At 49.3% G+C, this 25,870-nt stretch overlaps 2 protein-coding genes across 2 annotated transcripts in view; both read left to right on the forward strand.

Moving 5' to 3' along the window:
• The window catches only part of LOC139569895 (ryanodine receptor 2-like), a 129,371-nt gene extending 106,813 nt beyond the window's left edge, over window positions 1–22,558 (forward strand). Inside the window, exons 2-6 of the mRNA XM_071391219.1 lie at window positions 818–937; window positions 2,105–2,209; window positions 15,794–15,808; window positions 22,386–22,460; window positions 22,544–22,558. Coding sequence (XP_071247320.1) covers window positions 818–937; window positions 2,105–2,209; window positions 15,794–15,808; window positions 22,386–22,460; window positions 22,544–22,558 — 330 coding nt within the window. The remainder of the gene's footprint in view (window positions 1–817; window positions 938–2,104; window positions 2,210–15,793; window positions 15,809–22,385; window positions 22,461–22,543) is intronic.
• A 1,193-nt stretch (window positions 22,559–23,751) lies between these two features.
• LOC139569896 (ryanodine receptor 2-like) overlaps window positions 23,752–25,870 on the forward strand; it is a gene marked incomplete at its 5' end in the record, with an annotated part of 288,568 nt that continues 286,449 nt past the window's right edge. The window contains one exon of the mRNA XM_071391220.1: window positions 23,752–23,868. Within this exon, the coding sequence (XP_071247321.1) occupies window positions 23,752–23,868 (117 nt within the window). The remainder of the gene's footprint in view (window positions 23,869–25,870) is intronic.

Below are 25,870 nucleotides of genomic sequence, written 5' to 3' on the forward strand. Positions count from 1 at the left end.
GTGTCTCTACCCCACAGTAACCAGGGTTTTCTGTAGTGGTTCTCTGCTGTGTCTCTCTACCAGACAGTAACCAGGGTTTTCTGTAGTGGTTCTCTGCTGTGTCTCTACCAGACAGTAACCAGGGTTTTCTGTAGTGGTTCTCTGCTGTGTCTCTCTACCCCACAGTAACCAGGGTTTTCTGTAGTGGTTCTCTGCTGTGTCTCTCTACCCCACAGTAACCAGGGTTTTCTGTAGTGGTTCTCTGCTGTGTCTCTCTACCTGACAGTAACCAGGGTTTTCTGTAGTGGTTCTCTGCTGTGTCTCTCTACCCCACAGTAACCAGGGTTTTCTGTAGTGGTTCTCTGCTGTGTCTCTCTACCAGACAGTAACCAGGGTTTTCTGTAGTGGTTCTCTGCTGTGTCTCTACCAGACAGTAACCAGGGTTTTCTGTAGTGGTTCTCTGCTGTGTCTCTACCCCACAGTAACCAGGGTTTTCTGTAGTGGTTCTCTGCTGTGTCTCTCTACCCCACAGTAACCAGGGTTTTCTGTAGTGGTTCTCTGCTGTGTCTCTCTACCCCACAGTAACCAGGGTTTTCTGTAGTGGTTCTCTGCTGTGTCTCTCTACCTGACAGTAACCAGGGTTTTCTGTAGTGGTTCTCTGCTGTGTGTCTCTACCCCACAGTAACCAGGGTTTTCTGTAGTGGTTCTCTGCTGTGTCTCTCTACCCCACAGTAACCAGGGTTTTCTGTAGTGGTTCTCTGCTGTGTCTCTCTACCAGACAGTAACCAGGGTGTTCTGTGGTGGTTCTAACTGCTACTTCCTGTCTCTGTGTCTCCAGGATGACGAGGTCGTCCTGCAGTGTTCTGCCACGGTCCACAAGGAGCAGCAGAAGTTGTGTCTGGCAGCGGAGGGCTTCGGAAACAGGCTCTGCTTCCTGGAGTCAACATCCAACTCTAAGGTGAACACAGGAACTACATCTCCCAGACTGCATTGCACCAGGAGTAGTGTATGGGCTAATGGCTACGCAAGTCCTTGTCAAACCAGCCTCAGATCTTTCCCGAGCAAGATACGTAGTCTAAATGACTGTAGACTGGACTACATCTCCCAGACTGCATTGCACCAGGAGTAGTGTAGGGGTTAATGACTACACAAGTCCTTGTCAAACCAGCCTCAGGTCTTTCCCGAGCAAGATACGTAGTCTAAATGACTGTAGACTGGACTACATCTCCCAGACTGCATTGCACCAGGAGTAGTGTATGGGCTAATGGCTACGCAAGTCCTTGTCAAACCAGCCTCAGATCTTTCCCAATCAAGATACGTAGTCTAAATGACTTAATCTCTAAATCTCCCAGACTGACCTGCTCCAGGACTACAGTTCCCTTCTAACCTGGCTGTTTATCCTTTGACTGGACTACATCTCCCAGACTGACCTACTCCAGGACTACAGTTCCCTTCTAACCTGGCTGTTTATCCTTTAACTGGACTACATCTCCCAGACTGACCTACTCCAGGACTACAGTTCCCTTCTAACCTGGCTGTTTATCCTTTGACTGGACTACATCTCCCAGACTGACCTGCTCCAGGACTACAGTTCCCTTCTAACCTGGCTGTTTATCCTCTGACTGGACTACATCTTCCAGACTGACCTACTCCAGGACTACAGTTCCCTTCTAACCTGGCTGTTTATCCTTTGACTGCACTACATCTCCCAGACTGACCTGCTCCAGGACTACAGTTCCCTTCTAACCTGGCTGTTTATCCTTTGACTGGACTACATCTCCCAGACTGACCTGCTCCAGGACTACAGTTCCCTTCTAACCTGGCTGTTTATCCTCTGACTGGACTACATCTCCCAGACTGACCTACTCCAGGACTACAGTTCCCTTCTAACCTGGCTGTTTATCCTTTGACTGGACTACATCTCCCAGACTGATCTACTCCAGGACTACAGTTCCCTTCTAACCTGGCTGTTTATCCTGACTGGACTACATCTCACAGACTGACCTACTCTAGGACTACAGTTCCCTTATAACCTGGCTGTTTATCCTTTGACTGGACTATATCTCCCAGACTGGCCTGCTCTAGGACTACAGTTCCCTTCTAACCTGGCTGTGTTCTCTTCCAGAATGTCCCTCCAGACCTGTCCATCTGTACGTTTGTCCTGGAGCAGTCCCTCTCAGTACGGGCCCTGCAGGAGATGCTGGCCAACACAGAGGAGAAGGCAGAAGGGGTGAGTACACAGGGCACACAGACCTACCTATCAATCTACGTATATATCTGTCTGTCTGTCTGTCTATCCGTCTGTCGAGAGGCAGGGCTGAGTACACAGATCTGTCTGTCTGTCTGTCTGTCTGTCGAGAGGCAGGGCTGAGTCCACACAGATCTATCTATCTCAGACAGGGCCTGTAATGGTTGTGATGGATGGTCCACCGCCAGTGACAGGGGGACGAGATGTCTCTATGCTGGGGTCCAATTCCAGCTACAGGAGTCACAAAAAGCAGAAATAGAGATACAATTAAAAACGAACCTTTGATCTTCATCAGATGACAATCATAGGACGTCATGTTACACAACACATATATGTCTTGTTTGATAAAGTTCATATTTATATCCAAAAACCTCAGTTTACATTGGCGCCATGTTCAGAAATGCCTCCAGAATATCCAGAGAAATGGCAGAGAGCCACGTCAAATAACAGAAATACTCATCATAAACTTTGATGAAAGATACATGTTTTACATAGGATTAAAGATACACTTGTTCTTAATGCAACCGCCGTGTCAGATTTCAAAAAAGCTTTATGGCAAAAGCACAATATTCAATCATCTGAGAACAGCGTTCAGCCACAAAAGGAAGCCATACAGTTACCCGCCAAATTGTGCAGTCAACAAAACTCATAAATAGTATTATAAATCTTCACTTACCTTTGCTGATCTTCGTCGGAATGCACTCCCAGGACTCCCACTTTGTTCGGTCATGTCCATCATTTATGTCCAAATAGCTATTTTTGTTAGCGTGTTTGGTAAACAAATCCAAAGTCAGGAAGCGAGTTCACTAAAAGCAGACGAAATGTCCAAAAGTTCCGTAACAGTCAGTAGAAACATGTCAAACGATGTATTGAATCAATCTTTAGAATGTTTTTAACATAAATCTTCAGTAACGTTCCAACCAGAGTATTACATTGACTTCAGATGTGCGATGGAACAGAGCTCCCTCTCATGTGAACGCGCATGGTCAAAGCATGGTCACCTCATGGCAGACCTGACGAATTCCTGTCTCCTTCGGTCCCACTTCACCGTAGAGGCATCAGACAAGTTTCTACAGACTGTTGACATCTAGTGGAAGCCGTAGGAAGTGCAAACTCATCCATATCTCACTGTGTGTTCAATAGGGGCTGGGTTGAAAATTGACCAGCCTCAGAATTCCCATTTCCTGTTTGGATTTTTTCTCAGGTTTTTGCCTGCCATATGAGTTGTGTTATACTCACAGACATCATTCAAACAGTTTTAGAAACTTCAGAGTGTTTTCTATCCAATACTAATAATGATATGCATATATTAGCAACTGGGACTGAGGAGCAGGCAGTTTACTATAGACACCTCTGGGCACCTTTCATCCAAGCTACTCAATACTGCCCCTGCAGCCATAAGAAGTTAAACATTGTACAGTGGGGCAAAAAAGTATTTAGTCAGCCACCAATTGTGCAAGTTCTCCCACTTAAAAAGATGAGAGAGGCCTGTAATTTTCATCATTGGTACACTTCAACTATGACAGACAAAATGAGAAAAAAAATCCAGAAAATCACATTGTAGGATTTTTTATTAATTTATTTGCAAATTATGGTGGAAAATAAGTATTTGGTCAATAACAAAAGTTTATCTCAATAATTTGTTATATACCCTTTGTTGGCAATGACAGAGGTCAAACGTTTTCTGTAAGTCTTCACAAGGTTTTCACACACTGTTGCTGGTATTTTGGCCCATTCCTCCATGCAGATCTCCTCTAGAGCAGTGATGTTTTGGGGCTGTTGCTGGGCAACACGGACTTTCAACTCCCTCCAAAGATTTTCTATGGGGTTGAGATCTGGAGACTGGCTAGGCCACTCCAGGACCTTGAAATGCTTCTTACGAAGCCACTCCTTCGTTGCCCGGGCAGTGTGTTTGGGATCATTGTCATGCTGAAAGACCCAGCCACGTTTCATCTTCAATGCCCTTGCTGATGGAAGGAGGTTTTCACTCAAAATCTCACGATACATGGCCCCATTCATTCTTTCCTTTACACGGATCAGTCGTCCTGGTCCCTTTGCAGAAAAACAGCCCCAAAGCATGATGTTTCCATCCCCATGCTTCACAGTAGGTATGGTGTTCTTTGGATGCAACTCAGCATTCTTTGTCCTCCAAACACGACGAGTTGAGTTTTTACCAAAAAGTTCTATTTTGGTTTCATCTGACCATATGACATTCTCCCAATCTTCTTCTGGATCATCCAAATGCTCTCTAGCAAACTTCAGACGGGCCTGGACATGTACTGGCTTAAGCAGGGGGACACGTCTGCCACTGCAGGATTTGAGTCCCTGATGGTAGGCTTTGTTACTTTGGTCCCAGCTCTCTGCAGGTCATTCACTAGGTCCCCCTGTGTGGTTCTGGGATTTTTGCTCACCGTTCTTGTGATCATTTTGACCCCACGGGGTGAGATCTTGTGTGGAGCCCCAGATCGAGGGAGATTATCAGTGGTCTTGTATGTCTTCCATTTCCTAATAATTGCTCCCACAGTTGATTTCTTCAAACCAAGCTGCTTACCTATTGCAGATTCAGTCTTCCCAGCCTGGTGCAGGTCTACAATTTTGTTTCTGGTGTCCTTTGACAGCTCTTTGGTCTTGGCCATAGTGGAGTTTGGAGTGTGACTGTTTGAGGTTGTGGACAGGTGTCTTTTATACTGATAAGAAGTTCAAACAGGTGCCATTAATACAGGTAACGAGTGGAGGACAGAGGAGCCTCTTAAAGAAGAAGTTAGAGGTCTGTGAGAGCCAGAAATCTTGCTTGTTTGTAGGTGACCAAATACTTATTTTCCACCATAATTTGCAAATAAATTCATAAAAAATCCTACAATGTGATTTTCTGGATTTTGTCTGTCATAGTTGAAGTGTACCTATGATGAAAATTACAGGCCTCTCTCATCTTTTTAAGTGGGAGAACTTGCACAATTGGTGGCTGACTAAATACTTTTTTGCCCCCCTGTATATGATGCAGAACGTATCAGAGACTGAGATGCTGTGTCGTATTCCATCATGACTTGCAGTTCTGTAATTAACTTTAATCACCGTTTGTAATCACCTTTCTATCTATGAATAACTTGGCTAATTAAATTGTGCTTCTCTCTGAGCCAGAAGTGTATTCAAGGGCAGTACTGGGTCTGCCAGGAGTCAGGGGGCCCAGAAACAATCAGTCAGTGGGTCGGTCTGCCAGTCAGCCAGTTAGTCAGTCACCCAGTCAGTCAGCCAGTCTGTCAGCCAGCCAGTAAACCAGCCAGAGAGATACAGGGAGGCAGGTAGAAGGAGAGGTGGGGGTAGAGATACAGGGAGGCAGGCTGAAGGAGAGGTGGGGGTAGAGATACAGGGATGCAGGTAGAAGGAGAGGTGGGGGTAGAGATACAGGGAGGCAGGTAGAAGGAGAGGTGGGGGTAGAGATACAGGGAGGCAGGTAGAAGGAGAGGTGGGGGGTAGAGATACAGAGAGGCAGGTAGAAGGAGAGGTGGGGGTAGAGATACAGGGAGGCAGGCTGAAGGAGAGGTGGGGGGTAGAGATACAGGGAGGCAGGCTGAAGGAGAGGTGGGGGGTAGAGATACAGGGAGGCAGGTAGAAGGAGAGGTGGGGGGTAGAGATACAGAGAGGCAGGTAGAAGGAGAGGTGGGGGGTAGAGATACAGGGAGGCAGGTAGAAGGAGAGGTGGGGGGTAGAGATACAGGGAGGCAGGTAGAAGGAGAGGTGGGGGTAGATATACAGGGAGGCAGGTAGAAGGAGAGGTGGGGGTAGAGATACAGGGAGGCAGGTAGAAGGAGAGGTGGGGGTAGAGATACAGAGAGGCAGGTAGAAGGAGAGGTGGGGGTAGAGATACAGGGAGGCAGGCTGAAGGAGAGGTGGGGGTAGAGATACAGGGAGGCAGGCTGAAGGAGAGGTGGGGGGTAGATATACAGGGAGGCAGGTAGAAGGAGAGGTGGGGGTAGAGATACAGGGAGGCAGGTAGAAGGAGAGGTGGGGGTAGAGATACAGAGAGGCAGGTAGAATGAGAGGTGGGGGTAGAGATACAGAGAGGCAGGTAGAAGGAGAGGTGGGGGTAGAGATACAGGGAGGCAGGTAGAAGGAGAGGTGGGGGTAGAGATACAGGGAGGCAGGCTGAAGGAGAGGTGGGGGGTAGAGATACAGAGAGGCAGGTAGAAGGAGAGGTGGGGGTAGAGATACAGGGAGGCAGGCTGAAGGAGAGGTGGGGGGTAGAGATACAGGGAGGCAGGTAGAAGGAGAGGTGGGGGTAGAGATACAGGGAGGCAGGTAGAAGGAGAGGTGGGGGGTAGAGATACAGGGAGGCAGGCTGAAGGAGAGGTGGGGGGTAGAGATACAGGGAGGCAGGCTGAAGGAGAGGTGGGGGGTAGAGATACAGGGAGGCAGGTAGAAGGAGAGGTGGGGGGTAGAGATACAGGGAGGCAGGTAGAAGGAGAGGTGGGGGTAGAGATACAGAGAGGCAGGCTGAAGGAGAGGTGGGGGGTAGAGATACAGGGAGGCAGGTAGAAGGAGAGGTGGGGGGTAGAGATACAGGGAGGCAGGCTGAAGGAGAGGTGGGGGTAGAGATACAGGGAGGCAGGCTGAAGGAGAGGTGGGGGTAGAGATACAGGGAGGCAGGTAGAAGGAGAGATGGGGGGTAGAGATACAGGGAGGCAGGTAGAAGGAGAGGTGGGGGGTAGAGATACAGGGAGGCAGGCTGAAGGAGAGGTGGGGTAGAGATACAGGGAGGCAGGTAGAAGGAGAGGTGGGGGGTAGAGATACAGGGAGGCAGGTAGAAGGAGAGGTGGGGTAGAGATACAGGGAGGCAGGTAGAAGGAGAGGTGGGGGGTAGAGATACAGGGAGGCAGGCTGAAGGAGAGGTGGGGGGTAGAGATACAGGGAGGCAGGCTGAAGGAGAGGTGGGGGGTAGAGATACAGGGAGGCAGGTAGAAGGAGAGGTGGGGGGTAGAGATACAGGGAGGCAGGCTGAAGGAGAGATGGGGGGTAGAGATACAGGGAGGCAGGTAGAAGGAGAGGTGGGGGATAGAGATACAGGGAGGCAGGCTGAAGGAGAGGTGGGGGTAGAGATACAGGGAGGCAGGCTGAAGGAGAGGTGGGGGTAGAGATACAGGGAGGCAGGCTGAAGGAGAGGTGGGGGGTAGAGATACAGGGAGGCAGGTAGAAGGAGAGGTGGGGGTAGAGATACAGGGAGGCAGGCTGAAGGAGAGGTGGGGGGTAGAGATACAGGGAGGCAGGTAGAAGGAGAGGTGGGGGGTAGAGATACAGGGAGGCAGGCTGAAGGAGAGGTGGGGGTAGAGATACAGGGAGGCAGGCTGAAGGAGAGGTGGGGGTAGAGATACAGGGAGGCAGGTAGAAGGAGAGGATGTGACTGTGTGTAGAGGGAAAGTGCGGAAAGATAAAAGAGCCAGATAGATTGGAAGAGAAGCAGCAAGTGTGAGAGCTCAAGATTTAATGTGTAAACACTACCAGCATGCTGAAGAGGGAGCAGGGAAAGGAAGAGAACAGCTATGTGCTGCTGCTGCAGGATGATGGAGCGACCAGGTTAGTAATGACTGATGGAGCGACCAGGTTAGTAATGACTGATGGAGGGACCAGGTTAGTAATGACTGATGGAGCGACCAGGTTAGTAATGACTGATGGAGGGACCAGGTTAGTAATGACTGATGGAGCGACCAGGTTAGTAATGACTGATGGAGGGACCAGGTTAGTAATGACTGATGGAGCGACCAGGTTAGTAATGACTGATGGAGCGACCAGGTTAGTAATGACTGATGGAGGGACCAGGTTAGTAATGACTGATGGAGGGACCAGGTTAGTAATGACTGATGGAGGGACCAGGTTAGTAATGACTGATGGAGGGACCAGGTTAGTAATGACTGATGGAGCGACCAGGTTAGTAATGACTGATGGAGGGACCAGGTTAGTAATGACTGATGGCGCGACCAGGTTAGTAATGACTGATGGAGGGACAGGTTAGTAATGACTGATGGAGGGACCAGGTTAGTAATGACTGATGGAGCGACCAGGTTAGTAATGACTGATGGAGGGACCAGGTTAGTAATGACTGATGGAGGGACCAGGTTAGTAATGACTGATGGAGCGACCAGGTTAGTAATGACTGATGGAGGGACCAGGTTAGTAATGACTGATGGAGCGACCAGGTTAGTAATGACTGATGGAGGGACCAGGTTAGTAATGACTGATGGAGGGACCAGGTTAGTAATGACTGATGGAGCGACCAGGTTAGTAATGACTGATGGAGGGACCAGGTTAGTAATGACTGATGGAGGGACCAGGTTAGTAATGACTGATGGAGGGACCAGGTTAGTAATGACTGATGGAGGGACCAGGTTAGTAATGACTGATGGAGCGACCAGGTTAGTAATGACTGATGGAGGGACCAGGTTAGTAATGACTGATGGAGCGACCAGGTTAGTAATGACTGATGGAGGGACCAGGTTAGTAATGACTGATGGAGGGACCAGGTTAGTAATGACTGATGGAGGGACCAGGTTAGTAATGACTGATGGAGGGACCAGGTTAGTAATGACTGATGGAGGGACCAGGTTAGTAATGACTGATGGAGGGACCAGGTTAGTAATGACTGATGGAGCGACCAGGTTAGTAATGACTGATGGAGGGACCAGGTTAGTAATGACTGATGGAGCGACCAGGTTAGTAATGACTGATGGAGGGACCAGGTTAGTAATGACTGATGGAGGGACCAGGTTAGTAATGACTGATGGAGGGACCAGGTTAGTAATGACTGATGGAGGGACCAGGTTAGTAATGACTGATGGAGGGACCAGGTTAGTAATGACTGATGGAGCGACCAGGTTAGTAATGACTGATGGAGGGACCAGGTTAGTAATGACTGATGGAGCGACCAGGTTAGTAATGACTGATGGAGGGACCAGGTTAGTAATGACTGATGGAGGGACCAGGTTAGTAATGACTGATGGAGGGACCAGGTTAGTAATGACTGATGGAGGGACCAGGTTAGTAATGACTGATGGAGGGACCAGGTTAGTAATGACTGATGGAGGGACCAGGTTAGTAATGACTGATGGAGAGACCAGGTTAGTAATGACTGATGGAGGGACCAGGTTAGTAATGACTGATGGAGGGACCAGGTTAGTAATGACTGATGGAGCGACCAGGTTAGTAATGACTGATGGAGGGACCAGGTTAGTAATGACTGATGGAGGGACCAGGTTAGTAATAACTGATGGAGGGACCCGGTTAGTAATGACTGATGGAGCGACCAGGTTAGTAATGACTGATGGAGGGACCAGGTTAGTAATGACTGATGGAGGGTCCAGGTTAGTAATGACTGATGGAGGGACCAGGTTAGTAATGACTGATGGAGGGAGCAGGTTAGTAATGACTGATGGAGGGACCAGGTTAGTAATGACTGTTGGAGCGACCAGGTTAGTAATGACTGATGGAGCGACCAGGTTAGTAATGACTGATACAGGATGATGGAGGGACCAGGTTAGTAATGACTGATGGAGGGACCAGGTTAGTAATGACTGATGGAGGGACCAGGTTAGTAATGACTGATGGAGCTACCAGGTTAGTAATGACTGATGGAGGGACCAGGTTAGTAATGACTGATGGAGGGACCAGGTTAGTAATGACTGATGGAGGGACCAGGTTAGTAATGACTGATGGAGGGACGAGGTTAGTAATGACTGATGGAGGGACCAGGCTACCTCTCCTCAGCCCCTCTCTACCTCTCCTCAGCCCTTCTCCACCTCTCCTCAGCCCCTCTCCTCCTCTCCTCAGCCCTTTTCCGCCTCTCCTCAGCCCCTCTCCACCTCTCCTCATCCCATCTCCACCTCTCCTCAGCCCCTCTCCTCCTCTCCTCAGCCCTTCTCCACCTCTCCTCAGCCCCTCTCCACCTCTCCTCATCCCATCTCCACCTCTCCTCAGCCCCTCTCCTCCTCTCCTCAGCCCTTCTCCACCTCTCCTCAGCCCCTCTCCTCCTGTCCTCAGCCCCTCTCTACCTCTCCTCAGCCCCTCTCCTCCTCTCCTCAGCCCCTCTCCTCCTGTCCTCAGCCCCTCTCCACCTCTCCTCAGCCCCTCTCCACCTCTCCTCAGCCCCTCTCCTCCTCTCCTCAGCCCTTTTCCGCCTCTCCTCAGCCCCTCTCCACCTCTCCTCATCCCATCTCCACCTCTCCTCAGCCCCTCTCCTCCTCTCCTCAGCCCCTCTCCTCCTCTCCTCAGCCCTTCTCCACCTCTCCTCAGCCCCTCTCCTCCTGTCCTCAGCCCCTCTCCTCCTCTCCTCAGCCCCTCTCCTCCTGTCCTCAGCCCCTCTCCTCCTGTCCTCAGCCCCTCTCCACCTCTCCTCAGCCCCTCTCCACCTCTCCTCAGCCCCTCTCTACCTCTCCTCAGCCCCTCTCCTCCTCTCCTCAGCCCCTCTCCTCCTGTCCTCAGCCCCTCTCCTCCTCTCCTCAGCCCCTCTCCACCTCTCCTCAGCCCCTCTCCTCCTCTCCTCAGCCCCTCTCCACCTCTCCTCAGCCCCTCTCTACCTCTCCTCAGCCCCTCTCTACCTCTCCTCAGCCCCTCTCCACCTCTCCTCAGCCCCTCTCCACCTCTCCTCAGCCCCTCTCTACCTCTCCTCAGCCCCTCTCCACCTCTCCTCAGCCCCTCTCTACCTCTCCTCAGCCCCTCTCTCTCCTCAGCCCCTCTCCTCTCCTCAGCCCCTCTCCTCCTCTCCTCAGCCCCTCTCCACCTCTCCTCAGCCCCTCTCCACCTCTCCTCAGCCCCTCTCTCCTCTCCTCAGCCCCTCTCTCTCCTCTCCTCAGCCCCTCTCTACCTCTCCTCAGCCCCTCTCTACCTCTCCTCAGCCCCTCTCCACCTCTCCTCAGCCCCTCTCCACCTCTCCTCAGCCCCTCTCTACCTCTCCTCAGCCCCTCTCCGCCTCTCTTAACCGTTAGGCTACCTTACCTCATGTCTGTCATTTCTCCAGTTACGCAAGGAGATAATCACCCTCCACATATTTAGTAATTTGTTGAAGTGCCAGGCAGTTGTTGTTGCAGCACAGCGGCGTGTCTGGGGGGGGTCATGTCTGAGCTGGGGGGTCATGTCTGAGCTGGGGGGGTCATGTCTGAGCTGGGGGGGTCATGTCTGAGCTGGGGGGGTCATGTCTGAGCTGGGGGGGTCATGTCTGAGCTGGGGGGTCATGTCTGAGCTGGGGGGTCATGTCTGAGCTGGGGGGTCATGTCTGAGCTGGGGGGTCATGTCTGAGCTGGGGGGGTCATGTCTGAGCTGGGGGGTCATGTCTGAGCTGGGGGGGTCATGTCTGAGCTGGGGGGTCATGTCTGAGCTGGGGGATCATGTCTGAGCTGGGGGGTCATGTCTGAGCTGGGGGGGTCATGTCTGAGCTGGGGGGTCATGTCTGAGCTGGGGGGTCATGTCTGAGCTGGGGGGTCATGTCTGAGCTGGGGGGTCATGTCTGAGCTGGGGGGTCATGTCTGAGCTGGGGGGTCATGTCTGAGCTGGGGGGATCATGTCTGAGCTGGGGGGTCATGTCTGAGCTGGGGGGGGGTCATGTCTGAGCTGATGGGTCATGTCTGAGCTGGGGGGGTCATGTCTGAGCTGGGGGGTCATGTCTGAGCTGGGGGGTCATGTCTGAGCTGGGGGACGCTGTGCAGTCAGATCGGGATGACGAGCAGTGATTGGAGTGACGTTGGATGATGTCTCTCAGCTATTGTTTTCCTCCCATTTTAAATGACTATCACAACCAATTCAATTAATAACAGATGTTATTTTTTAGATGTCCTTTAAGAATCAATTTGATAATTGTGGTATTGGGGTAATGGATTCTGTTGATTATCCTATAGGTTATGTGATTGATGTCTTGTCATATATAATATACTTGGGGCCTTGCCGATCAATACCTTTTGAAATGTGGTTCAATAATCATTCAACGTGATACAGCTGCCGAGCGTTACAATGGCTTCAGACATTTATAGAAACGTGTCAAGTCATTTTATCTTCGTTTTGACTCCACTTATTAATGTATACAAGGCATTGTTATATGGAACCCTATTCCCTACGTAGTGCACTACTTTTGACCAGGGCCCATAGGGCTCTTATAGGGATTAAGGGTGCCATTTGAGACACACTCAATAAGTCCTGTTGGCCACCACGGCATGTGACGGGGAAACGACCGCTTTGAAAGATGGATAGTGTTGTTTATGAAACGCTAAGAGATTCATTACAGCCTTTATACTGCCGGTCACACTGAGCAATTACTACAGGTCTGGAGTCAGCTAATACTTTATACTGCCGGTCACACTGAGCAATTACTACAGGTCTGGAGTCAGGGAACACTTTATACTGCCAGTCACACGGATCAATTACTACAGGTCTGGAGTCAGTTAACACTTTATACTGCCGGTCACACGGAGCAATTACTACAGGTCTGGAGTCAGGGAACACTTTATACTGCCAGTCACACGGATCAATTACTACAGGTCTGGAGTCAGCTAACACTTTATACTGCCGGTCACACTGAGCAATTACTACAGGTCTGGAGTCAGCTAACACTTTATACTGCCGGTCACACTGAGCAATTACTACAGGTCTGGAGTCAGTTAACACTTTATACTGCCGGTCACACTGAGCAATTACTACAGGTCTGGAGTCAGTTAACACTTTATACTGCCGGTCACACTGAGCAATTACTACAGGTCTGGAGTCAGTTAACACTTTATACTGCCGGTCACACTGAGCAATTACTACAGGTCTGGAGTCAGCTAACACTTTATACTGCCAGTCACACTGAGCAATTACTACAGGTATCGAGTCAGCTAACACTTTATACTGCCGGTCACACTGAGCAATTACTACAGGTCTGGAGTCAGCTAACACTTTATACTGCCGGTCACACTGAGCAATTACTACAGGTCTGGAGTCAGCTAATACTTTATACTGCCAGTCACACTGAGCAATTACTACAGGTCTGGAGTCAGTTAACACTTTATACTGCCAGTCACACTGAGCAATTACTACAGGTCTGGAGTCAGCTAACACTTTATACTGCCGGTCACACTGAGCAATTACTACAGGTCTGGAGTCAGTTGACACTTTATACTGCCGGTCACACTGAGCAATTACTACAGGTCTGGAGTCAGTTAACACTTTATACTGCCGGTCACACTGAGCAATTACTACAGGTCTGGAGTCAGTTAATACTTTATACTGCCGGTCACACTGAGCAATTACTACAGGTCTGGAGTCAGCTAACACTTTATACTGCCGGTCACACTGAGCAATTACTACAGGTCTGGAGTCAGTTAACACTTTATACTGCCGGTCACACTGAGCAATTACTACAGGTCTGGAGTCAGCTGACACTTTATACTGCCGGTCACACTGAGCAATTACTACAGGTCTGGAGTCAGATGACACTTTATACTGCCGGTCACACTGAGCAATTACTACAGGTCTGGAGTCAGTTAACACTTTATACTGCCGGTCACACTGAGCAATTACTACAGGTCTGGAGTCAGTTAACACTTTATACTGCCGGTCACACTGAGCAATTACTACAGGTCTGGAGTCAGTTGACACTTTATACTGCCGGTCACACTGAGCAATTACTACAGGTCTGGAGTCAGTTAACACTTTATACTGCCGGTCACACTGAGCAATTACTACAGGTCTGGAGTCAGTTAATACTTTATACTGCCGGTCACACTGAGCAATTACTACAGGTCTGGAGTCAGCTAACACTTTATACTGCCGGTCACACTGAGCAATTACTACAGGTCTGGAGTCAGTTAACACTTTATACTGCCGGTCACACTGAGCAATTACTACAGGTCTGGAGTCAGCTGACACTTTATACTGCCGGTCACACTGAGCAATTACTACAGGTCTGGAGTCAGATGACACTTTATACTGCCGGTCACACTGAGCAATTACTACAGGTCTGGAGTCAGTTAACACTTTATACTGCCGGTCACACTGAGCAATTACTACAGGTCTGGAGTCAGTTAACACTTTATACTGCCGGTCACACTGAGCAATTACTACAGGTCTGGAGTCAGTTAACACTTTATACTGCCGGTCACACGGAGCAATTACTTACAGGTCTGGAGTCAGTTAACACTTTATACTGCCGGTCACACTGAGCAATTACTACAGGTCTGGAGTCAGCTAATACTTTATACTGCCAGTCACACGAAGCAATTACTACAGGTCTGGAGTCAGTTAACACTTTATACTGCCGGTCACACTGAGCAATTACTACAGGTCTGGAGTCAGTTAATACTTTATACTGCCAGTCACACTGAGCAATTACTACAGGTCTGGAGTCAGTTAACACTTTATACTGCCGGTCACACTGAGCAATTACTACAGGTGTGGAGTCAGTTAACACTTTATACTGCCGGTCACACTGAGCAATTACTACAGGTCTGGAGTCAGTTAACACTTTATACTGCCGGTCACACTGATCAATTACTACAGGTCTGGAGTCAGCTAACACTTTATACTGCCGGTCACACTGAGCAATTACTACAGGTCTGGAGTCAGTTAACACTTTATACTGCCGGTCACACTGAGCAATTACTACAGGTCTGGAGTCAGTTAACACTTTATACTGCCAGTCACACTGAGCAATTACTTCAGGTCTGGAGTCAGCTAATACTTTATACTGCCGGTCACACTGAGCAATTACTACAGGTCTGGAGTCAGCTAACACTTTATACTGCCGGTCACACTGAGCAATTACTACAGGTCTGGAGTCAGTTAACACTTCATACTGCCGGTCACACTGAGATCCATCCTGTTGGTTGGGTCATGTGACCACATATCAATACTACATCCTGTTGGTTGGGTCATGTGCTCACATATCAATACTACATCCTGTTGGTTGGGTCATGTGATCACATATCAATACTACATCCTGTTGGTTGGGTCATGTGATCACATATCAATACTACATCCTGTTGGTTGGGTCATGTGATCACATATCAACACTACATCCTGTTGGTTGGGTCATGTGATCACATATTAATACTACATCCTGTTGGCTGGGTCATGTGACCACATATTAATACTACATCCTGTTGGCTGGGTCATGTGCTCGTCCAGATGATGTGTACTCTGCTCTAGTCCTCTTTTAATACAGTGTTTCTACATGTCTGTGTTGAATGTTTGTTTGTCTTCATAGGGAGCTGCACACACTGTTACCATGGTAATCATGTACTGTACCACTGTAGTAGACACACTGTTACCATGGTAATCATACTGCACTGTACCACTGTAGTAGGCACACTGTTACCATGGTAATCATACTGTACTGTACCACTGTAGTAGACACACTGTTACCATGGTAATCATACTGCACTGTACCACTGTAGTAGGCACACTGTTACCATGGTATTCAGACTGTACTGTACCACTGTAGTAGACACACTGTTACCATGGTAACCATGCTGTACTGTCTCAGTGGGTTGATGGTTGTTTACCTCTGTTTGTGTTGAATTAACTCTCCTTTCCATTTATTTCATGCCGATACAGAAATTCATGATGAAGGTAAGTTCAATTAACGTCTGCTGCTCCCCCTTCTGCCGCTGTGTGTCTGAGGTCCTAGCTCCTTCTGTCACTGTGTGTCTGAGGTCCTGTCTCCTTCTATCACTGTCTGAGGTCCTGTCTCCTTCTATCACTGTGTGTCTGAGGTCCTGTCTCCTTCTGCCACTGTGTGTCTGAGGTCCTGGTTCCTTCTGCCACTGTGTGTCTGAGGTCCTGGCTCCTTCTCCCACTGTGTGTCTGAGGTCCTGGCTCCTTCTGCCACTGTGTGTCTGAGGTCCTGGTTCCTTCTGCCACTGTGTGTCTGAGGTCCTGGCTCCTTCTCCCACTGTGTGTCTGAGGTCCTGGTTCCTTCTGTCACTGTGTGTCTGAGGTCCTGGCTCCTTCTCCCACTGTGTGTCTGAGGTCCTGGCTCCTTCTCCCACTGTGTGTCTGAGGTCCTGGCTCCTTCTGCCACTGTGTGTCTGAGGTCCTGGCTCCTTCTGCCACTGTGTGTCTGAGGTCCTGGCTCCTTCTGCCACTGTGTGTCTGAGGTCCTGGCTCCTTCTGCCACTGTGTGTCTGAGGTCCTGGTTCCTTCTGCCGCTGTGTGTCTGAGCTCCTGGAGGAGCTCCTGGTTCCTTCTGCCACTGTGTGTCTGAGCTCCTGGAGGAGCTCCTGGCTCCTTCTGCCACTGTGTGTCTGAGGTCCTGGCTCCTTCTGCCGCTGTGTGTCTGAGGTCCTGGCTCCTTCTGGCGCTGTGTGTCTGAGGTCCTGGCTCCTTCTGCCCCTGTGTGTCTGAGGTCCTGGTTCCTTCTGCCACTGTGTGTCTGAGGTCCTGGTTCCTTCTACCACTGTGTGTCTGAGCTCCTGGAGGAGCTCCTGGCTCCTCATCTCTACCAAAACCCTATTATCCCAGCAGTATCTCCCTAATCACACACAGCTGTACCTGACACCACACACACACACAGCTGTACCTGACACCACACACACACACAGCTGTACCTGACACCACACACACACAGCTGTACCTGACACCACACACACACACAGCTGTACCTGACACCACACACACACAGCTGTACCTGACACCACACACACACAGCTGTACCTGACACCACACACACACAGCTGTACCTGACACCACACACACACAGCTGTACCTGACACCACACACACACAGCTGTACCTGACACCACACACACACACTTTCCCACCTTCCCCCGGTCTCATGGACAGTCAGCTGTGTGGTAGGATGGATGGAGTTTGACATGTGGAATGGATGGAAGCACAGGAGCAGCCTGTCTTTGTCTGACTAACCAGGCTAGGGGAAACACCTGTGTGTGTGTGTGTGTGTGTGTGTGTGTGTGTGTGTGTGTGTGTGTGTGTGTGTGTGTGTGTGTGTGTGTGTGTGTGTGTGTGTGTGTGTGTGTGTGTGTGTGTGTGTGTGTGTGTGTGTGTGTGTGTGTGTGCGTGGGCGGTGTGAGCAGGCGTGCGTGCATGTTTGTGTGAATGTGGCTGTGTCAGACTAACTAGGCTAGGAGGGAGGGGCTGTTGTTAGATGAAGACATGCTAGCCTAGCCAGGGTACTGTAGGAGAGAGGGGCTGTTAGATGAAGACATGCTAGCCTAGCCAGGACTACTGTAGGAGAGAGGAGCTGTTAGATGAAGACATGCTAGCCTAGCCAGGGTACTGTAGGAGAGAGGGGCTGTTAGATGAAGACATGCTAGTCTAGCCAGGGTACTGTAGGAGAGAGGAGCTGTTAGATGAAGACATGCTAGCCTAGCCAGGGTACTGTAGGAGAGAGGGGCTGTTAGATGAAGACATGCTAGCCTAGCCAGGGTACTGTAGGAGAGAGGAGCTGTTAGATGAAGACATGCTAGCCTAGCCAGGGTACTGTAGGAGAGAGGAGCTGTTAGATGAAGACATGCTAGCCTAGCCAGGGTACTGTAGGAGAGAGGAGCTGTTAGATGAAGACATGCTAGCCTAGCCAGGGTACTGTAGGAGATAGGAGCTGTTAGATGAAGACATGCTAGCCTAGCCAGGGTACTGTAGGGGGGAGGAGCTGTTAGATGAAGACATGCTAGCCTAGCCAGGGTACTGTAGGGGGGAGGAGCTGTTAGATGAAGACATGCTAGCCTAGCCAGGGTACTTTAGGAGAGAGGAGCTGTTAGATGAAGACATGCTAGCCTAGCCAGGGTACTGTAGGAGAGAGGAGCTGTTAGATGAAGACATGCTAGCCTAGCCAGGGTACTGTAGGAGAGAGGGGCTGTTAGATGAAGACATGCTAGCCTAGCCAGGGTACTGTAGGAGAGAGGAGCTGTTAGATGAAGACATGCTAGGCTAGCCAGGGTACTGTAGGAGAGAGGAGCTGTTAGATAAAGACATGCTAGGCTAGCCAGGGTACTGTAGGAGAGAGGAGCTGTTAGATGAAGACATGCTAGGCTAGCCAGGGTACTGTAGGAGAGAGGAGCTGTTAGATAAAGACATGCTAGCCTAGCCAGGGTACTGTAGGAGAGAGGAGCTGTTAGATGAAGACATGCTAGCCTAGCCAGGGTACTGTAGGAGAGAGGGTCTGTTAGATGAAGACATGCTAGTCTAGCCAGGGTACTGTAGGAGAGAGGAGCTGTTAGATGAAGACATGCTAGCCTAGCCAGGGTACTGTAGGAGAGAGGGGCTGTTAGATGAAGACATGCTAGCCTAGCCAGGGTACTGTAGGAGAGAGGAGCTGTTAGATGAAGACATGCTAGGCTAGCCAGGGTACTGTAGGAGAGAGGAGCTGTTAGATGAAGACATGCTAGCCTAGTCAGGGTACTGTAGGAGAGAGGAGCTGTTAGATGAAGACATGCTAGCCTAGCCAGGGTACTGTCGGAGAGAGGGGCTGTTAGATGAAGACATGCTAGCCTAGCCAGGGTACTGTAGGAGAGAGGAGCTGTTAGATGAAGACATGCTAGGCTAGCCAGGGTACTGTAGGAGAGGGGAGCTGTTGTTAGATAAAGACATGCTAGGCTAGCCAGGGTACTGTATAGGGCTTTTTGACCAAGAAGAATTGTGATGGAGTGCTGCATCAGATGACCTCTCCTCCACAAACACCTGACCTCAACCCAATTGAGATGGTTTGGGATGAGTTGGACCTCAGCGTGAAGGAAAATGTAGTTAACAAGTCCTCAGCAAATGGGAACTCTTTCAAGAATGTTGGAAAAGCATTCCACATGAAGCTGGTTGAGAGAATGCCAAGAGTGTGCAAAGCTGTCAAGGCAAAGGGTGGCTACTTTGAAGAATCTGAAATATAAAATCTATTTTGATTTGTTTAACACTTTTTTGGTTACTACATGATTCCGTATGTGTTATGGCATAGTGGCTTCACTATTATTCTACAATGTGGAAAATAGTATAAATAAAGAAAAACCCTGGAAAGAGTAGGTGTGTCCCAACTTTTGACTGGTGCAGTACATATACAGAGCCTTCGGAAAGTATTCTGACCCCTTGACTTGTTTTCACAGTTTATATTACAGCCTTGTTCTAAAATGGATTAAATTGCTTTTTTTCCCCTCTTCTCATCAATCTACACACAATACCTCATAATGACCTCACAATACCCCATAATGACCTCACAATACCCCATAATGACATCACAATACCCCATAATGACATCACAATACCCCATAATGACAAAGCAAAAACAGGTTTCTAGAAATGTCTGCTAATTTATTAAAAATAAAAACTGAAATATCACATTTACATAAGTATTCAGACCCTTTACTCAGTACTTTGTTGAAGCACCTTTGCCAGCGATTACAGCCTCGATTCTTCTTGGGTATGACGCTACAAGCTTGGCACACCTGTATTTTGGGACTTATTCCCATTCTTCTCTGCAGATCCTCTCAAGCTCTGTCAGGTTGGATGGGGAGTTTTGCTGCAGAGCTATTTTCAGGTCTCTCCAGAGATATTCGATCGGGTTTGTCCAGTCTCTGGCTGGGCCACTCAAGAACATTCAGAGACTTGTCTCGAAGCCACTCTTGCATTGTCTTGGCTGTGTGCTTAGTGTTGTTATCCTCTTGGACGGTGAACCTTCGCCCTAGTCTGAGGTCCTGAGTGCTCTGGAGCAGGTATTTCATCAAGGATTTAGCTGTACTTTGCTCCGTTCATCTCTGCCTCGATCCTGACTAGTCTCCCAGTCCATGCCGCCGAAAAACATCCCCACAGCATGATGCTGCCACAATGTTTCACCGTTGTTATGGTTTCCTCCAGACGTGACGCTTGGCATTCAGGCCAAAGAGTTCAATCTTGGTTTCATCAGACGAGAGAATCTTGTTTCTCATGGTCTGAGAGTTTTTAGGTGCCTTTTGTCAAACTCCAAGCGGGCTGTCATGTGCCTTTTACTTTGGGGTGGCTTCCGTCTTGTCACTCTACCATAAAGGCCTGATTGGTGGAGCGCTACAGAGATGGTTGTCCTTCTGGAAGAATTCCCCATATCCACAGAGGAACTCTGGGGCTCCTTCAGAGTGTCCATCGGGTTCTTGGTCACATCACTGACCATGGCCCTTCTCCCCCGATTTCTCAGTTTAGCCAGCGGCCAGCTCGATGAGGAGTCTTGGTGGTTCCAAACTTCTTACATTTAAGAATGATGGAAGCCATTGTGTTCTTGAGGACCTTCAATGCTGCATAAATGTTTTGGTACCCTTCCCCAGATCTGTGCCTCGACACCATCCTGTCTCGGAGCTCTATGGACAATCCCTTCGACCTCATGGCTTGGTTTTTGCTCTGACATGCACTGTCAACTGTGGGACCTTATATAGACCGGTGTGTGCCTTTCCAAATCATGTCCAATCAATTGAATTGACCACAGGTGGAGTCCAATCAAGTTGTAAAACATCTCAAGGATGATCAATGGAAACAGGATGCACCTGAGCTCAATTACAAGTCTCATAGCAAAGGGTCTGAATACTTACGTAAATAAGGTATTTCTGTTTTTATACATTTGCATGTTTTCGCTTTGCCATTATGGGGTATTGTGATGTCATTATGGGGTATTGTGATGTCATTATGGGGTATTGTGATGTCATTATGGGGTATTGTGATGTCATTATGGGGTATTGTGATGTCATTATGGGGTATTGTGTGTTAATTGCTGAGGGAAAACAAATATTTAATCCATTTTTGAATAAGGCTTAAATATAAACATAAATACATGTGGAAGAAGTCAAGGGGTCTGAATACTTTCCAAAGGCACTGTTGGTAGGGGGAAAGTGACAAGGCAACAGGATCGATAATAAACAGTAGCAGCAGCGTATGTGATGAGTCAATAATAGTTATTTGGTTAACTATTTAAGCAGTCTTATGACTTTTTGGGGAGAAGCTGTTTCAGCCTCCTGATGGGGAAGAGGCGTTGTCGTGCCCTCGTCACGACTGTGTTGGTGTGTTTGGACCATGATAGGTCCTTAGCAATGTGGACAGAGAAAATTAAAGCTCTCGACCCGCTCCACTACAGCCCCGTCGATGTGAATGAGGGCATGTTCGGCACTCTGTTTTTTGTAGACCGCGATCAGCTCCTTTGTCTTGCTGACATTAAGGGAGTGGTTGTTGTCGTGGCACCACACTGCCAGGTCTCTTACCTCCTCCCTATAGACTGTCTCATCGCCGGTGGTGATCGGGTCACCACCATCGTGTCGTCGGCAAACTTGATGATGGTGTTGGAGTCGTGCGTGGCCACGCAGTCGTGGGTGAACAGGAAGTACAGGAGGGGACTAAGCACGCACCCCTGAGGGACCCCTGTGTTGAGAGTCAGCATAGCGGATGTGTTGTTGCCTACCCTTACCACATGGTGGCGGCCCGTCAGGAAGTCCAGGATCCAGTGGAAGAGGGAGGTGTTTCAGTCCCAGAATCCTTAGCTTAGTGATGAGCTTGGAGGGCACTATATTGTGTTAAACGCTGAGATGTAGTATATGAACACTGAGCTGTAGTGTGGAGAGCAATAGATATTGCGCCATCTGTGGATCTGTTTTGGCGGTAGTGTTGGAGTGGGTCCAGGGTGTCTGGGATGATGGTGTTGATGTGAGACATGCCTTTTCAAAGCACTTCATAGCTACAGTCATATAGACAGGTTACCTTGGCATACCTGGGCACAGGGACTATGGTGGTCTACTTGAAACATGATGGTATTACAGACTGGGTCAGGGAGAGGTTGAACATGTCAGTGAAGACACTTGCCAGCTGGTCAGCACATGCTCTGAGTATGCGTCCTGGTAATCCGTCTGGTTCTGCAGCCTTGTGAATATCAACCTGTTTAAAGGTCTTACTCACATCGGCTATGGAGTGCATGATCACACAGTCGTACAGAACAGCTGGTGCTCTCACGCATGGTTCAGTGTTGCTTGCCTTGAAGCAAGCATAGACGGCATTTAGCTCATCTAGTAGACTCGTCTCACTGGGCAACTCTCGGCTGGGTTTCCCTTTGTAATTCCTGATAGTTTGCAAGCTCTGACGAGTGTCAGAGCCGGTGTAGTATGATTCGATCTTAGTCCTGTATAGTAACAGTATTGTACGTGTTACTGGTTAAACTAGTTCCTGAATGTTTCTCTTGTCTCTCTGTCTCTGTCCTGTAGACGGCCCAGGGAGGGGGCCACCGCACCTTACTGTACGGACACGCTGTTCTGCTACGACACTCCTACAGCGGCATGGTGAGTCCCTCTGCAGTGTGTCTGGAGACCCAAATACAGGAAATAACATGTACTTGAATCAGTGTCACAATCTTCCATTCCAGGTTTGTGCTCTGTGATGTCAGTCAGTTGTGGTTGTCATCATCTTTGTTGTGGTTGTCATCATCTTTGTTGTGGTTGTCATCATCTTTGTTGTGGTTGTCATCATCTTTGTTGTGGTTGTCATCATCTTTGTTGTGGTTGTCATCATCTTTGTTGTGGTTGTCATCATCTTTGTTGTGGTTGTCATCATCTTTGTTGTGGTTGTCATCATCTTTGTTGTGGTTGTCATCATCTTTGTTGTGGTTGTCATCATCTTTGTTGTGGTTGTCATCATCTTTGTTGTGGTTGTCATCATCTTTGTTGTGGTTGTCATCATCTTTGTTGTGGTTGTCATCATCTTTGTTGTGGTTGTCATCATCTTTGTTGTGGTTGTCATCATCTTTGTTGTGGTTGTCATCATCTTTGTTGTGGTTGTCATCATCTTTGTTGTATTCTTGTCTGTATTTTCTAGTGATACACGAGTTGCTGAGCCAGTCAGACAAGGCAATACGAGACTGGTTTCTACCAAGTTGTGTCAGGTTGTGTTGAAGAATAATTGGCTTCTTTTGTTTCTCTGTCCAGTACCTCTGTTGCCTAGGTACCTCCCGATCGTCAACCGACAAACTGGCGTTTGATGTTGGACTGCAGGAAGACACAACAGGTAGGTCTCTTTCCCTTCCTGGTGTAGCGGCTAACCTAGCATCCAGTCCACCCAACAGCCATAGTGTAGCTAGTACAGTCAGATGAGACAACAGCCATAGTGTAGCTAGTACAGTCAGATGAGACAACAGCCATAGTGTAGCTAGTACAGTCAGATGAGACAACAGCCATAGTATAGCTAGTACAGTCAGATGAGACAACAGCCATAGTGTAGCTAGTACAGTCAGATGAGACAACAGTCATAGTGTAGCTAGTACAGTCAGATGAGACAACAGCCATAGTATACTGTAGCTAGTACAGTCAGATGAGACAACATCCATAGTATACTGTAGCTAGTACAGTCAGATGAGACAACAGTCATAGTATAGCTAGTACAGTCATATGAGACAACAGCCATAGTATACTGTAGCTAGTACAGTCAGATGAGACAACAGTCATAGTATATGTCTTATCTCTAACAGGAGAAGCCTGTTGGTGGACCATCCACCCTGCCTCCAAGCAGAGGTCAGAAGGAGAGAAGGTTACTGTCATGTCACCATAGTCTCAGCCATGTCCTCCTGTCTTATCTCTAACAGGAGAAGCCTGTTGGTGGACCGTCCACCCTGCCTCCAAGCAGAGGTCAGAAGGAGAGAAGGTCCGAGTCGGGGATGACCTCATCCTAGTTAGCGTGTCATCAGAACGATACCTGGTGAGTCTCTGATACCCTTTTCACACTTTCACACTGACACCAACCAAACTGTGTTGCCTTGGAGATTTCATTTTTTGCTTTGTCCTTTTAGCAACTATGGCAGATCGTGCTAGATCAGTTCACCTTGGTTTGTCTCAGTTCAATCCGGCCTAGTGTGAAAAGCCCTTGACTCGGTTTGTCTCAGTTCCATCCAGCTAGTGTGAAAAGCCCTTGACTTGGTTTGTCTCAGTTCAATCCAGCTAGTGTGAAAAGCCATTGACTTGGTTTGTCTCAGTTCAATCCAGCTAGTGTGAAAAGCCATTGACTTGGTTTGTCTCAGTTCAATCCGGCTAGTGTGAAAAACCCTTGACTTGGTTTGTCTCAGTTCAATCCAGCTAGTGTGAAAAGCCATTGACTTGGTTTGTCTCAGTTCAATCCGGCTAGTGTGAAAAACCCTTGACTTGGTTTCCAGTTCAGTGAACCAATAATCAGAGGTAACATGGAGCAGTTGTGAGCTGTCTATAGAGGGAGTGTCGTAGAATATTTATTGTTCATCTGGACAGGCTATTAGATTCTCCTTGTCGGTCCCATTTGGAACCAGAACTCAACAACCCCAAAACAGGAGCAAAAACAGGTCCACTCCAACAGGTCCACTCCAACAGGTCCACTCCAACAGGTCCACTCCAACAGTACATTTATCTTAATGTAATACACAGGTCCACACCTGTCATACCGCTCCACCCTAACCCTCCTGTCATACCGCTCCACCCTAACCCTCCTGTCATACCGCTCCACCCTAACCCTCCTGTCATACCGCTCCACCCTAACCCTCCTGTCATACCGCTCCACCCTAACCCTCCTGTCATACCGCTCCACCCTAACCCTCCTGTCATACCGCTCCACCCTAACCCTCCTGTCATACCGCTCCACCCTAACCCTCCTGTCATACCGCTCCACCCTAACCCTCCTGTCATACCGCTCCACCCTAACCCTCCTGTCATACCGCTCCACCCTAACCCTCCTGTCATACCGCTCCACCCTAACCCTCCTGTCATACCGCTCCACCCTAACCCTCCTGTCATACCGCTCCACCCTAACCCTCCTGTCATACCGCTCCACCCTAACCCTCCTGTCATACCGCTCCACCCTAACCCTCCTGTCATACCGCTCCACCCTAACCCTCCTGTCATACCGCTCCACACTAACCCTCCTGTCATACCGCTCCACCCTAACCCTCCTGTCATACCGCTCCACCCTAACCCTCCTGTCATACCGCTCCACCCTAACCCTCCTGTCATACCGCTCCACCCTAACCCTCCTGTCATACCGCTCCACCCTAACCCTCCTGTCATACCGTTCCACCCTAACCCTCCTGTCATACCGCTCCACCCTAACCCTCCTGTCATACCGCTCCACCCTAACCCTCCTGTTATACCGCTCCACCCTAACCCTCCTGTCATACCGCTCCACCCTAACCCTCCTGTCATACCGCTCCACCCTAACCCTCCTGTCATACCGCTCCACCCTAACCCTCCTGTCATACCGCTCCACCCCAACCCTCCTGTCATACCGCTCCACCCTAACCCTCCTGTCATACCGCTCCACCCTAACCCTCCTGTCATACCGCTCCACCCTAACCCTCCTGTCATACCGCTCCACCCTAACCCTCCTGTCATACCGCTCCACCCTAACCCTCCTGTTATACCGCTCCACCCTAACCCTCCTGTCATACCGCTCCACCCTAACCCTCCTGTCATACCGCTCCACCCTAACCCTCCTGTCATACCGCTCCACCCTAACCCTCCTGTCATACCGCTCCACCCCAACCCTCCTGTCATACCGCTCCACCCTAACCCTCCAGTCATACCGCTCCACCCTAACCCTCCTGTCATACCGCTCCACCCTAACCCTCCTGTCATACCACTCCACCCTAACCCTCCTGTCATACCGCTCCACCCTAACCCTCCTGTCATACCGCTCCACCCTAACCCTCCTGTCATACCGCTCCACCCTAACCCTCCTG

The sequence above is a fragment of the Salvelinus alpinus genome, chromosome 3 (genome assembly GCF_045679555.1).
Source record: "Salvelinus alpinus chromosome 3, SLU_Salpinus.1, whole genome shotgun sequence".
Classification (NCBI taxonomy): Eukaryota; Metazoa; Chordata; class Actinopteri; order Salmoniformes; family Salmonidae; genus Salvelinus; species Salvelinus alpinus.